The 15,978-nt window shown below is 36.2% G+C and overlaps 1 protein-coding gene across 5 annotated transcripts in view; it reads right to left on the bottom strand.

The window, feature by feature from the left end:
* Positions 1-15,978, bottom strand: part of SPAG9 (sperm associated antigen 9) — a 140,647-nt gene that overhangs the window by 33,343 nt on the left and 91,326 nt on the right. For all 5 annotated transcript variants that reach the window (XM_069067513.1, XM_069067514.1, XM_069067517.1 and 2 more), the window contains 7 exons: positions 14,765-14,963; positions 14,273-14,372; positions 12,478-12,599; positions 8,915-8,972; positions 5,335-5,487; positions 5,015-5,066; positions 2,141-2,271 (listed from right to left, as the gene is read on the bottom strand). In XM_069067513.1, coding sequence (XP_068923614.1) covers positions 2,141-2,271; positions 5,015-5,066; positions 5,335-5,487; positions 8,915-8,972; positions 12,478-12,599; positions 14,273-14,372; positions 14,765-14,963 — 815 coding nt within the window. The remainder of the gene's footprint in view (positions 1-2,140; positions 2,272-5,014; positions 5,067-5,334; positions 5,488-8,914; positions 8,973-12,477; positions 12,600-14,272; positions 14,373-14,764; positions 14,964-15,978) is intronic.

Below are 15,978 nucleotides of genomic sequence, written 5' to 3'. Positions count from 1 at the left end.
AGAAGAACTGTACTATTCAGTACCAACTGTAATTTGGGCAGGTTAGAAAGTGTTTAGTGATCTCAGAAACAATAAAAAGCTACAAAATTCTAGTATGGGGGAGGGGGAGTGAAGAAATGAGACCAGTCATGATTTGGATGGAATTTCAGAAAAGATATAGTTTGTTCCTCTGAGTTGGAAAAAGGATGAAAATTTCACTTATATAATCAGAAGCTTCAACTATCTTGTTTTTAAAAATTAAGGCAACTTTTATAAGATTCAGAAACATTTTAAAATGTAAACTACAATTTTCATCTAGTTTGATAAATGGACAGACTAAGACCAACAAAACAGTAGGATTAACAGTATTAGTAAAATGTGAACTTTAAGGAATAGCTAGAAATTCTAAAATGACCTGGGAGCAAACTAAGACTTCTTTGCAGTTCACAGAAGATGGCTATGTGAAATACTAAAATGCTACTACTTCTAAAAAGAAGAAAGTCTGGCATAATCAATTTATATTTAATATCAGAGGCTACAGAGTCAGTGCGGTAGTTAACAGCTGACCCAAGAACTATAAAGAACTGAGTTCAAGGGGCGGCCAGGTGGCTCAGCAAGTAAGAGCACCTGCTCCAGTGTCGGGATGACCTGGGGATCAAATCCGGGCTCCTATACTTAGCACCACACCCAGAAATAACTGGCTGCATAACCTTGAGCAAGTTACTTAACCCTGATTGCTTAAAAAAAAAAACAACTGAGTTCAAGTCTTGCCTCTAGAACCTATTGGTAACATGGGTTACTTAACCTCTCAGTAATCTAAGTTGCCTGGAGACTGACCTACATTTGATAGAGGGAACTGTTTTACCCAGGAGTTTCCTAGACCAGAGGTGTCAAACATGTGGCCCTCAGGCTCTTAAGTATGGCTTGAACTAGGTTAATATATAATTGGGAAATATTTAACAACATAAAAATATAATAAAATAGTTATTATTAATATGTGGTTTTCTAAGTCAATACATGGCCAGTAGGGATCCTTACATAGTAAGCCCTGTTTCTATTTGAGTTTGACACCAATGCCTTAGAACAATAAAATCACAAGTCTTGTCCTTATCCTTGTCCCTGATATATGGAAACTATATTATCTATTAGATGCTGCATACTGAAAACGTAACTTAATATTTTAGTTTCTTCATCTGTTAAAAAGAGATTAGAAAATGGTATTCTCTCAGAAGCATTTAAATAATTATAAAATATATAATGAATCATACAGTACATCACTTTTATAAAGGAAATATATTCTTCCTAAATAAAAACACATAATACCAAGGAAGTCAATACTGTAAGAAAGAAAACATGCTACACAATTTTAAATCCAGGTGAATAGGTGTGCCCCATTAAGAAAATCCATTAAGTGAAAACTCAAAATTAAAATTTGTAATGATTTGCCATGACAGAAAGATTATCTACTTTACAAAATTATTCACACAAAAGAATTCTTTTCAATAATAAGCTCCCTTTGTTATTTAAGACAGAATTTTAAAAACTATATTTACATGCAACTTTTTCAGGAACATGCCTATTATGTTGACTAAAGCCCAGTTGATGTGTACTTGGTACAGTGACCAACAGATGGCAGCATTAGGTGATGGAGGAAGCACTCTGCATGACAACTGAGAGGGAAGAATTCCAGCAGGAGCTATAACACTTTTCAAACAGTGAAAATAATGTGATCACTTATAAAGTGCTGTCAGACTATGGATGTGAATACAGGCTCAACATATTGGTTTGTTTTGCTGAACTGTTCTTTCTTTCCCTTTAAAAATGTTTTTTTGGGAGGAAGAGATTAAGAAAGGAATGTGACAAAAACAAAAGGCATCAAAATAAAGACTAGATGCATAATAAAGTCTTGTTGGAATGATGAGAGACTTCTTATTTCCTAATAAGCTGACAACTAGTGTTAAGCTCCTAAGATGACAGTGTGGCCAAATGAGCACAACCCTCATTGGCCCAATTTTGTTACTAATTTGGTAGCATTACTTTGGGCATAACCCATTCTCTCATTGGACTAAGCAAACAGTGAAGCAGGGATCTAATGACAGAAGGAATAAATGAGACACTAAAAAAATAACAGAGCACAAATATGGCCTCTTCCAACACTAACCTTATCATCTCTGTCCATCGCACAGCTTCTTGGAGCTCCATCAACCTCTCTTTATACTGGTTTCTTTCCATAAGGACACGTGCCATCTCTACTCGAGTAAACCGCTTCCTCTGAGCTGTGGGTATGTCACTCTACAAAGAAAGGAAAAAAATAATAGGATCATTCTGTAGGTTCATATTGGCTTTGAAGAGATCCATAGACTTTTCAAATATCTTGGTCATCTATTCCACATTTGTGTGTGTGCCCACTAGTCTTCTAGATTCCCTCAAGGCCTATGAGAAAAATGTTCAAGAAAAAAAATTTTAACTATACCTATGATTTCATCAGTGTAGGAAAGAAGTCTCTCTACCAATAGAGGGAAGTACCTGCAAGCAACTTCTAGTCTTAGAGGGTTGCCTGGGGAACTGAGAATTGCCTGGGGCCACAGAGCCAGTCTGTGTGAGACCACTCTAAGGCCAGCTCTCTATCCATTCCACCATGATAAATTTCTAAAACTTAAAGACATAAAATGACTATAATTTACTACCTTGTTGGATGAAGGTAAATTATTCAGGTATTGGTGATTGAGGGCAAAGATTTAGAAAACCAGCTTGAAATGCAAAGTATAAATAGATACAAATTAAAATATTATGCAGGAATTTGGAATGTGCAAAATAATGACTAAAACATAGTGTAGGAAACATAACAAATATTTAATAAACAGCTACTGATTGATTGCTTGGTGATATCTCCAAGTAGATCAATGATACAAAACAGCTTCGTGTATAACAAAATATAACAGCACTTTCTATAAAGCAAAAAAACTGGAAAAGAAGGTAGATGTCTATTAATTGGGGAAGGGCTAAACAAGTGGCAACACATGAATGTAATGAAATATTTGTGTGCTTCAAGAAATTAAGAATATGGAGTATGAAAGATTTATATGAACTGATAAAAAGTGAAGTAAGAAGAACCAGGGAAATGATATATAGGATGCTACCAAAAATGTAACTGCAAAGAACAACAACAAAACACCAGAAAACTCCAGAATTTTAATGACTACCCACTGCTGAAACATATGATTACAGATTAGAGGTTTAGAGCTAAAAGGAATATTCCTGGTCATCCAGCTCATTTTAGAGATAAAGAGACAGAACTGAGTAAGTTAAGTAACTTGTCCGAAGTTACAGAGTAGTAAATAGCAGAAGTGGCTTTTGAATCTAGGTGATCTGACTCAAAATGCAAGGCTTCAATTAAGCATTGAGGCACTAAAAATTTTGTAAAAATTTAGAAGTAGTCTTATTTATTTGTCAAAGACTTAAAAAATAACTCCATTGGACCCTGAGGCATTCTGAATAGAAACAGAAGAATTACACAATCTATTTTTTGAGTAATAATATATTTCATTTGGAAGCCTTTAAAGTAGTACTTTACCAAATCTACTACTTTTTTAGAGTCAAAAAAATAAAAATCAAAAACAAAAGAGGATAATAAATGGGTAGCCCACATGGTCCACTGTTGCTGATACAATGTCAAGAGTGAGGAAGGATGGACTAAACATTTGCTCTAGAGAATTTACAGGACTGGATTTGGATGGACTGCAGTCTGTATACACAGGAATGAGAAAATAGATCCAGTGAAGCAACAGTTTAGGGTAAATTAACAGCAATGAACACAGAGAGAAAATGAATATTACTTTGATTGGTTGGCCCAGTTAGTGAGGTTACTGTGCTAATTTGCCAAGGGCTTGGGGGATTTGATTGCCATATAGGACTGTTAGCTTTTCTGTTCCATAATCAAGTGACCTATTCTTAAATCCATCTAACTGCCTCACACAATCATGCTAAGGTGAAAAGAGGGCATTCTTAGGAGGGGTGCACTGGTAAATTTTAATAACTGGCTTGGGGGTGAGGGAGAAGAAATTGTGTGCACATAATGCATTTTAAAGTTTACTTTTTGGGGTGGCTAGGTGGCGCAGTGAATAAAGCACCGGCCCTGGAGTCAGGAGGACCTGAGTACAAATCCAGCCTCAGACACTTGACACACTTACTAACCGTGTGACTTTGGGCAAGTTACTTAACCCCAAATGCCCTCCAAAAAGAAAAAAAGTTTACTTTTTATCATTAACATTATATCTATCACTTCTTAAAGTCTAGACAATCAACAAAACAATAAATCAAGCCCTGATTTGTAGCATTTGCTTAGGTATAAATGCTAAGGATGAAAATTTAAAAGTTGGCTCTCATGAGCCTGTATGAGCTAGCTCTAGCATACCGATGCCTCTTAGCATGCAGGAATGGCTTAGAATAAACTTGTATCACTGCCCCGGAAAGTAACTCAAAACACATATCACATTGGCAGAGAATGAGCATGTCATCTTTCTTTAAAGGCAGTGTAGGAATATAATGATTAATTAGTAAGTATATACTAAGGGAAATTAGTGTCACCAATGATTTCCATAACTGACTGGGGGAGGCAAAAAGCCTAGGGCTGTGTTGAGCAATGCTGAGGTGACCCACCCAAGAGACTCTATAAACGATGCTGTCAATAAAACAGCATCCATTTTTCTTTAACGGGTTTTTTATTCCCTATCTGGGCACAGGTAGGTGGTACAGTGTCAGAAAGATTCATATCCCTGAGTTCAAATCTGGTCTCAGTTTCCTCATCTGTCAAATGAGCTGGAGAAGGAAATGGTAAACCACTCCAGTATCTTTGCTAAGGAAACCCCCAATGGGGTCATGAAGAGTCAGACATAACTGAAAAATAACTAAACAACATTCCCTATTTAAAATGTTACAACCCCAAACTAAGTAAACCAACTTTGTCTACAATACATATTGCAGTGAAATGGGAAAAAAGCTTGTCATACAAAACTGGTTAAAATGTTATACCTACATCATCATCATCTTTTGCTTTTTGCCTTGCTTCTTCAGCTTCTGCTCGAGCTCTAGCAAAAAAAGAAATGCGATTCAAACTGAGTTAAGAGAATCTTTTTGAAGAGTACAGAACCATGATTAAGCACTAAAAGATCACCACTATTTAACTGGTGATATCTCTTTCAATAAGTTTTTTTAGGCTAATATAGCTGCCCCCTTTTGGGATAAGTTATTCAAATGCTATGCCCACAGATCAATCAAGGTAAAAGGAAAACCATGACAGAGTGAGTATTCAATTCAATTTTAGGTGAAGTTATTTAAAGTAAAGGAGTCACTCACTTCCTAAGTTCCTCTTCCAATTCTTTGTTCTTCTCCTCCAGTTTCAGCTTGGCTTGCTTCACAGCCTCTAGTTCCCCTTGTAGCACATCCTTCTCACAAGTCAACTCATCCACTTTTGCAATCAGATCATTCTTCACTACATTCAAAGCATTTCTACAGAGCAAATATTTGGACACTATGGTGAACAATATAAATGCTAGTTTTTGTATTAGCAAAACCAAAGCTGCTTAAATGAGAAATGCAGGAAACTAAGAAAAAAAATTATAGCAAGCTTCCCGGATAAAGGTCTCATTTCTAAAATATACAGAAATTGAATCAAATTGATAAAAATACAAGTAATTCCCAACTGATAGATGGTCAAAGGATATGAGTAGATAGTTTTCAGAAGAAATCAAATCAAAAACCATATAAAAATGCTCTAAACCACTAATAAATAGAGAAATGAAAATTAAAACAATAATGAAGTACTACCTCAAACTCACTGCATTAAGATGACAAAAAAAGACAATGACAAATGCTGGAAAAGACATGGGAAAACAGGCATGCTAATTAATGTACTGTTGAAATCTGTTAACAAGTCCAACCATTCTGGATAACATTTTGAAACTGCCGGGGGGCAGAGTCAAGATGGCAGAGTAGAAGCAAGACCTGCATGCCACTCCAGCTTCCACCTTCCCCAATCAATGTAAAAAGGGGACTCTGAACGAACTTTGGAGCTACAGAACCCACAAAATGACATAGAGAAGCTAACCTCCTGCTGAGGACAGCCTGGCAGGCTGGCAGCAAGTGGCCAGCGCAGTGTTCTGGGAGCTAAGCCCAGCCCCGCTTGAGCCAGAGGTTTTAGCCCCAGGGCAGGCATGACCAGCCGCTGGCTGGAGGGACTCCAGATCACCAGCAGCTGTGGCTGTTTCCAGAATTATCAACACATAGAGGCAAAGGACAAAGTGAGAGGTCAGTGCAGTGTGGACTTTGGGACCAGTAGTTGGGAGAGCGGTGGCTTTTGCCCCCCAGAGCAAGGAAGCCACTGAGACACCTCTGCGTGGCGCCATGTTGGAGCTTCAGCTCCTGGCCTGCAGGGTGTAGGGGGACCAAGCACCAGTCTGAGGGGTAATCGCTCTTGCTTTAACCTGCTTGGATCTGGATTGCAATCTAGGGTGGAGGTCCTGGGGTGTATGTCCAGCTTGCCAGAGCGTGTGGAGACCTCAGAGAGGGCACCCATCTAATACCTCCAGCAGCTGAGAAAACCCCAGAGTTTGGGACAAAAGCTCCCCTGTCTGGTGGAAGAGTCCTACTGTGGCAAAAAGCCCAGGGGTCAAGTGACTGAGGGGAGACATGATCAGGCAAAGATTGAAGCAAAACAAACAGAAGATTCCAACATTAGACTCCTATTTTGGAGACAAAAAGGATCAAAGCATGGAACAGGAGGAAGACAGTGAAGTCAGAACTCCTGCACCAAAAGCTTCAAAGGAAAATACGAGCTGGTTACAGGCCATAGAGGACCTTAAGAATAGGATAAGAGAAGTGGAGGAAAAATTGGGAAGAGAAATGACAACAATGCAAGAAAATTACGAAATGAGAGTCAACAGCCTGACTGAGGAAAATAATACCTTAAAAAACAGACTAACTCAAATGGCAAAAGAGGCTTAAAAAGGCAATGAGGAGAGGAATGCCTTAAAAAGCCGAATTTGCCAGATGGAAAAAGAATCTCAAAAGCTCAATGAGGAGAATCATTGCTTCAGAATTAGATTGGAGCAAATGGAAGCTAATGACTTTATGAGAAATCAAGATGCTATTAAACAGATCCAAATAAATGAAAAAATAGAAGGCAATGTGAAGTATCTCATGGGAAAAACCACTGACCTGGAAAATAGATCCAGGAGAGATAATTTAAAAATTATTGGACTACCTGAAAGCCATGATCAAAGAAAGAACCTAGAAATCATCCTCCAAGAAATTCTCAAGGAAAACTGCCCTGATGTTTTAGAACCAGAGGGCAAAATAGAGGTTGAAAGAATCCACCAATCACCTCCTGAAAAAGCCAGGTTCCAGAATTCCCAGATCAAGGAGAGAATATTATGATCAGCCAGGAGAAACAATTTGAATATTGTGGAAACACAATCAGGATAACACAGGATCTGGCAGCTTCTACATTGATATTCCAGAAGGCAAATGAGCTGGGATTAAAACCAAGAATCATCTACCCAGCAAATTGAGTATCATGTTTCAGGGGAAAATATGGTCATTCAGTGGAATAGAGGACTTTCAAGCATTCTTGCTAAAAAAACCAGTTGAATAGAAAATTTGACATTCAGATACAAGAAGCAAGAGAAGCATGAGAAGGTAAACAGGGAAAAGAAATCATAAGCCACTTATCAAAGTTGAACTATTAACATTCCTACATGGAAAAACGATAATTATAACTGATGCAACTTTTCTCAGTATGAAAATAGTTGAAGGGAATATATATATGTATATATATATATGTCTATATCGGAGGGTATACAGGCTTATGAATACATATGTGAATGTGTGTATATATGCTTACAGGTATACATAGATAGAGGGCACAGGTCCATTTTAAAATAGGAAGGGATGATACTTAAAAGGTGAAATTAGGAGGATTAGAGAGGAATATAATGAGAGGAGATGGAGAGAAACAAAATGGGGTAAACTATCTCATATAGAAGAGGCAAAGGAAAATGGTTACAATGGAGGGGAAGAATAGGAAGGCAAAAGGGAATGCGTCAACCTTATTCTCATTGAATTTGGCTCAGGGAGGGAATGACATACACACTAAATAGGGATCTCACCCTATAAGAGAATAGGGGGGAAGGGGATGAGAGGGGGGATGATGGAAGGGAGGGCAGGCTGGAGGGGAGGGAAGTTGGAAGCACTCACTTTTGAAAAGTGACGTGATCAAAGTAGAGAATAGAACAAGTGGGTGGTGGGATAGGAGGGAGGGAAATATAGTCAGCCTTTTACAATATATCTTCTATGTTAATGTTTTGCATTAGCTATACATGTACAACCTATACTGAACTGCTATCTTCCCAGTAAAGATGGGTGACAAGGGAGGAAAGGAATGAATCTGGAATTCAAAGTTTAAAAATCAAATGTTTAAAATATATATATTATATACTATTATTAATACTATTTTACATGTAATTGGGAAATAAGATATACAGGCACTGGGGCGGGATCCACTATGCCCCACTGGAAAAGTCGAAGGGGGTATGGGAGAAGACATGGGAGAGAGCAGACTGGAGGAGGGGATATCCTGTGAGACTGCTATTTTGGGGTGGTGGGTAGGAGAAAAACGGGGAGAAAACTTGTAACTCAAAATCTGGCGAAAATTAATGATGTAAATCAGAAGTTAATAAATCATTTGAAAAATGAAAAAAAAAAAGAAAAAAAGCCTATGTGTGGACTGTATAGCATGTGCTCTAATTAGATATAGATAAAAATGGGGAAGAGAAATTGGGAAACGCATCCTTTGGCTGGATGAAGTGACTGAAGAGGAAGTAATGATGGAATATTAGTTGTATTATTATTGTATTATTAAAATTCTGTAAATACTTACTTGGTTTCCAAAAGTTGTGTGTTTTCCAGAATAAGATTCTCAACTTCACGACCCATTCCTTCAAAGCAAGAAAAAAGATAATAGTGAATTTAGAAAAAAAAAAAAAGGTCAACTTAAAACTATCCTAATTATTAATATCATTTTATAATTTTAATCTAAGTTTGTTTTTAATTTCATTTGACAATCCCTCTAGATTAAGAACCTATAAAACTTCTGGAACAATAGAAGGTCACAAATTGTTTTGGTTTATTCTGCATAAGTGATGCTTTCCTCCCTTTCCAAAGATAATATATTTTTTTTAATCAAGATTCCTATGAAATATCAAAACATGAAATGGTGGTTTATATAAAGCTGAATGAAACTCAATCCAATTAATGAATAGATGAAATGAAGATGATGTAAAAATATGAGTCAATATGAATTACTAAAGAGATCAATGAGGAAATGAAAGGAGTAGAAATCTGAAAAGCTTTATACTTTATATACTATATATATACTCATATACTTTACATAATATACTTTATATCAAATATAGACAGTATAGATTAATAATTAAAGAGCTTGAATCCAAAGAGAGTTTACAAATAGAGGGGATATTTAAACAAGAACAGAGAAAGTGAAAAAGCTTTGCAGTACCCCAAAGCAGATGGCACCTTACCCAAGAAATTATGGTCTTAAAGCCCATGCATCCCGTGTACAGCAAAAACAAAGAACAAGAAACGTTTCATGTAAGAAATAGTATGAGTGTAGATTGATTACCTATAAAGTTTTATGAACTTTGTGAAAAACAAACTAATGACAAAGACTGGGAATCACGATGGTATGGTTTGGAGGATAATGATGAGGGCAGGGAAGAGAAGTGATGGAGGAGGCATTCTGTACTTAAGAACATGACCTACTATTCTACTGGTAAGCCCTTTCCCAGGAATGTTGCACATTCTGAAGTTCAAACAAATTTTTTTTTCTATTCTGCCTCATACTAAAAATAAATATGCTTAGATTAAAATCCACAAATCAGTTATTTTGTAGTAAAGTGTCAAATCAATAATGAGTAGGTTCAGTAATAATAAAAACATTTTTAAAAATCTACATGCATGACATTCAAAGCAACAACTTCCATAGTTAACTTTAAGGGAAATAAAAGTTTCCATTTGAAACATATTAAGAAAAATGGAAGTGAAACTATGTATTAGAGGGCTTACATGAACCCCAAAAAGTTAAAAAAAAAAACGCAAACAAAAATGTATGTGTTTCTGTCTCTTTCTCATGTACACATAGACAGAGATATAGAGATACTCCCATAACCCACACACTGCACTAACCCCAAAGTGTTGAAGAGCAGTTTCTGGAAAGAAAGGCTGTGACAACTGCAATATTTCTACTTTCTCATTTACAAGACTAAGTTGGGTAAAAAGTACCATAAAAGAGATAACTGAAGAAACCCTAGTTAAGTTAGTAAATCCCCCATGAAGAAAACATTTTTAATGGTTTGAAAGAATTTTAAAATATATATAAAAAAAGAATCATTGTTTTCATAGAGAAAGGAGATACATTTGTAAAGTTTATAGCACAATGCCTGGCACATAGTAGGCACTATATAAATGCTTATTTCCTTCTCTTCCTTTCCCCACTCAATAATACATATTAAATCAAACTTCTTGGATCCATAAAAATTGTTTTTTAAAATAGATTTAAAAAATAAATTTAAATTAAAATAAATTTAAATTAATTAAAATTAAACTCAGAAATAGTTTACTCTGACATCTATTTTATTCACTGTTAGAAATGTTTTGTCTTCAGATACTAAAAAAGATTCCAAATTCCAAATCCAAATTAAGCCTTTTAGTTAATATTTGTGCTAACATATTAAAATTATATAATTTGTTTATAAATAATTAGATAAAAGTACATAGATAGATGAAATAGGCTCTAGCTTAGTATGAAAAAAAAAAGTCCTTGCTAACCACATTTGCAGAAACTTTTACACAAATTGGGAGAAAAGGCTTAAAAGCTGAAAAAATATGCAGGGCAAAAAATATCAGTGAGCAGAAAAATGAAGAGAATGCACTGAATGACAACAGCAGCCAAGAATGCCTAGCTGTAGAAGCAGCAATTTGAATGCATTTAAAAACATACACACCAGAATATTCCCCTGGGTAAGCAGCCCAAGAGAAAAGAGATTGGAGAATCTCAATTAGCTTGTTTTAGGAGACTAATAACTAAGCTCATGTTAATTTCAAATGAGAGGGAAAAGAAATGGTTAACCAAACTAGGTATTAAGCAACATGGCATTATAGTACTAAAAATTTTAAGATGTTATATGGAAAACACATTCCTATATTGTATTCTATAAAATGTATAGTTTATAAAAACATACTTCCAACAAAGATTTCTCCTGAAATAAAGTTCCAAATAAAGATCCACAGTAAAAAGAAAAGTCTCATTTTAAATGAAACATAATGTTTCTTCCATTCTATAAGCAATAAAATCTGATATGGGAATTTGGACAGCCTAACATTCAATAAAATGCTTAAACTAAATAAGATTGAGTTTTTTGTTTTTGGTGGGCAGAAAACCAATCATTTTTCATGGTGAGAAGGAAGACTTTTTTTAAGTCACACCCTTGCAGAGTATTGGAAGAGAATATCTGATAACTTTTTTTAAAACTATAAAAACTTAATCAGAGTAAAGATTACTAATCTATTTGAATCAAGATAAAGGAACACACCTTTTTATTTGACTTTTATATCATTAGAAAGTTATCAAGAAAAATGACCTAGGTATCAAGCAGTTGGTGGTTTAAGGAAATATATTGGCTAGTACAAGCATGAGGCAGACAGGCTGTTATCAGTCAAACAGCAAATAATTGTATATAACTTGTCATTTCTGGTTTTCTTATTTAAACCAGTCTTAATTTGTCTATCAATTAAGGGCTGCTAAAATCTAAGAATTATTATTTCTCAACCCCGAAACGGCTGGAAAATTAGGATCATTAATCAAAAAGGTAAAGGCATAACACCACACTAAGTTTAAGATGATACACCAAAACTTTCTAGAGCCATAAGAAATATAAATCTAAAGGCAAGCTATTGCATATTTTCCCTTTAAAAGTATTGGCAAAATGGTAAATATAGCTTTATGGGATGATTCTTATGTATTAAAAACTCAAACAGCAGCATTTGTGCACAAAACAAACTACAATGTTTGATCATATCATTTAAGCTGCCTGGGTAATTATCATTAAAGAAAATTTATATGAAGAAAAAATTTAAAAATCAGAATGCTACATATTAAAATGTTTATTAGCTTTAATGATAGATTGAGTTCTTATAAGATAATGAGGACAAATACAACTTTAAATAAAGCTAAAGTCTTTGAATTTTCTCAGAAGTGCTTTTTAAGACCTTCATTATCATATATATTACCTTCACAGTAAGTTATGAAAGTCGTAGCAGCCCTCTTAGAGGAGTAAATCAGGCTCAGAAGGCTTTTATACAACAACAAACTTGGAAACTCTTTTTTTTTGAACAGTAAAAAATAATTCTTTGCCCAAGCTGCCATACCCAGTAAATCTGCTCCTTCATCTACATCTCCAATCAAGCCAGAGCCAGCTGAAGACAATTCTTCAAAGAGAGATTCTGTATTTCTGTCAAAAGCTTTGTTCTCTATACCTTTGGTAGGAGTGCTGTGCAAAAGAATAACAAACAATTAAGGCCTTTTACAATACTGTAAAATAGATATCTGAGCTACATTATTTAGGAATAAAACAATTATTTGATTTCAACATAACATAAATGATTATTGGGTAGGTCCTTTCTAATTTTAGGCCAATAGGTAAGAGAGCTTAATAAATATTTGTCAACATTTGTGGGGTATAGGTATAAGAGAAGGAGGTTTCCACAAAAATCTATCAGGATAATTGTTTTAAAATTTGCAGAAATACAGACAAAGCACTGAATGAAAGAAATTATCTTAAAGCCCTGAATTTTGGTGTAATTTCAAATATCCAGATTAGGACAGTAGATAATGATTCTCATTTCATCAGCCACACAAACAGCCTACTCAGGGAGAGTGGAGGTCTTTCCTCTGTTAATCAATGACTGTGATTATCCCTGATAATGACATAAGGAGATCAGGGAAGATCTGCAATCTCCTAGGGTTAAGGAAGGAGTCTGGAGACACTGCTAATTATCCAAAATGTGATACTTCCCTTACTATCACTTGTCTCTTCATAGCACCCATGAATAGCCTTTAGTTGTCATTTTCTACATCTCTACATTGACCTGGAATGACCTGGAAGGGGCAGTTAGGTGGTACAGAGGACATAGCACTGGGCTTGGAAACAGGAAGACTCATCCTTCCTGAGTTCAAATCTGGCTTCAGATGCTTATTAGCTGTGTGACCTTGGACAGGTCACTTAACTCTATTTGCCTAAGTTCCTCATCTGTAAAATGAGCTGGAGAAGGAAATGGCAAACCACTCCAGTATCTCTGCCAAGAAAATCCAAAATGGGGTCACAGGAAAGACAACAAACACTGTCCTGGTTCTTAGATTCATTAGTAGCTGCCAAATGATAACTATATAAAGCAATCCATTGGCAAAGTTGTCTAAATTATAAGAGTTCAGTTTCAGGAGTAACAGGAACAGGCATTTGTTAATGTGATTCAACTAGGCAGCTAGGTATTGTAATGGATAGTGTTGAACCTAGAGTCTGGAAGACCCCAGTTTGAATTCTTCCTCAGACACTTTACCAAGCTATGTGCCCCTAGGTAAGCCAGTAACCTACTCTCAGTCTCATTTACCTTATCTGTAAACAAATAATACCACCTGCCTCCCAGGGTGTTTGTGAGGATCAAACAAAATAACATATATAAAGCACTTTTCAAACTTTGAAGTGCTGTATAACCATGAGCTTTTATTGTCATTGTTGTTCTTCACTCACATCCGACTCTTCCTGACTCTATTTGGGGTTTTCTTGGCAGAGGTACTGCAGTGGTTTGCCATTTCCATCTCCATCTCATTTTAAAGATGAGAAAACTGAGGCAAAGAGGGTCAAGTGACTTGCCCAGGGTCACACAGCTAGTAAGCATCTGAGGTAAGATTTGAACTCAAGAAGATACATCTTCCTGACTCTAGGCCCACTACTCTATCCACTGTGCCACCTGGCTGCCCCACCACTACTATCTGTTATTATTAGCCCACAGCAAAGTAACTGTATTTCCACTTGTAGGATTACATATGTCAAAACTGACTGAAGGTAGGAGATGCTTATAGAAGGAAAAAAAGAACAGAAGTATCTCATGTTTTTGTTCCACTTAAATGAAAGGGCTAAGTAACAGTAGCAACATCCTGAAGTACCTCGAGCCTTTATATCCACTGAGATCTTTATCCATATCCAGCTCGGGAGTAGATTCAATGATTGCCTGCACTTCTGATTTATCTTCATTTTCATTAGAGCCTGAGAAAAGAGCAATTTTTGTGGAAGCATTAGCTATGAATGTGTCATGTTATTACACTTGCACATCATCATTAAATTACAAACATTTTTAAGAGTTCTCTTGAACTTTCACATTCCAAAGAGATTAAAAGAGAAAAGAAAACTCAAGTTATAGACTCTCTAGCTTTTCCACAGTACAAAATGCTGTGTACCTCAAGCAAAAGCTTCCTTCCTTGCAGTTCCCCTTTCCCAACCTCAGTCATTTTTAAGGCTGTCTTAAGGTTATCCCTCACCATGACTTTGCTAGTTACTGGGTAAGAGAAGTCTGTGTTTACACTAAAACAAGCAAAATTAAATCACACAACAAACCAACCAACCCAGATGCTACAGAAACAAAATTATGAGACACTTACCAATTGACACACTCCTAGTATCTTGAGCTACCTGTACTTCAATATGCTTGCCTGTCTCTGACTTATCTGCAGCCTTCAAATAGACTTCACTGTCCTCCTTCAAAGGAGTATCAGCAGGAATTGCTGCAACATCTGAAGCAGCTGTTGATGCTGGAGTAGTAGCTTTTGATCCTCCTTGGCTAATATCAGAAAGTTCATCCTAAAATTGTAAACATACTTTTTAAGTAGATCTGAATAACTCAATCCTATTTTCAATGGGCATATAAAAATATTGTTAAGTCAAGGTACTCAGAGAATTTTCTAATAAATTTTTAAAACATCAAATTATGGAATCAGAGTCAAAGAATACTGAAAAGACATTAAATAATATTCACCAGTTGTTTTTTTTAAAGCAATTGGGATTAAGTAACTTGCTCAAGGTTACACGGCCAGTTATTTCTGGGTGTGGTGCTAAGTATCTGAGCCCAGATTTGATCCCAGGTCATCCCGACTCTGGGGCCAGTGCTCTTACTCGCTGAGCCACCTGGCCGCCCCTTATTCACCAATTTTTAAAAAAATAATCAAGGAGGGGGCAGCTGGGTGGCATAATAAATAGAGCACCGCCCCTTGAGTCAGGAGGACCTGAGTTCAAATCCAGCCTCAGACACTTAACACTTAACTAGCCGTGTGACCTTGGGCAAGTCACTTAACCCCAACTGTCCTCCAAAAAGCAAAATAATAATAATAATCAAGGAATAAGAAGCATATTACTAATGAGGAACTACACTGAAGAAGTGGGAGAAGAGATACTGGAAAAGGAGATGGACCAGTTATGTAGTATACTGCTATCATCATCATCATCATCATCATCTAGTGTGAGAGTAAAGGGATGATAATCAAATGGACTGCCTGAGTGTCCCACTTGTGCCCACATAATGGCAAGAAATATATGCTCCTAGCACAGGGGGTGATTCCCTGTGTAGATTTTAGAAGATGACATGTCCCAGGCGCCTAAAAGATGAAAAAGGCAGAGTTAGGATGAAATCTGCACTTGGGGAACATAGATGGAAGTAACATAAACAGACACATTCAATCCAATCACACAGTCGTGGGCACATGTGCATGTGCTTGTGTGTGTGTGTGTGTGTGTGTATGTATACTGAAAATAAATATATTCTTATCAGATGCACATGATGGATATCCTCTTAAAAGGATGTCAATAGTGCAAAAAAAAA

Source organism: Petaurus breviceps, unplaced genomic scaffold (assembly GCF_028583685.1).
Source record: "Petaurus breviceps papuanus isolate PSGF00001 unplaced genomic scaffold, PetGlider_PUasm1.0 90750, whole genome shotgun sequence".
Lineage (NCBI taxonomy): Eukaryota > Metazoa > Chordata > Mammalia > Diprotodontia > Petauridae > Petaurus > Petaurus breviceps.
Note: the sequence above shows the minus strand (reverse complement) of the source record. Positions and strands in the feature narration are given on the sequence as shown.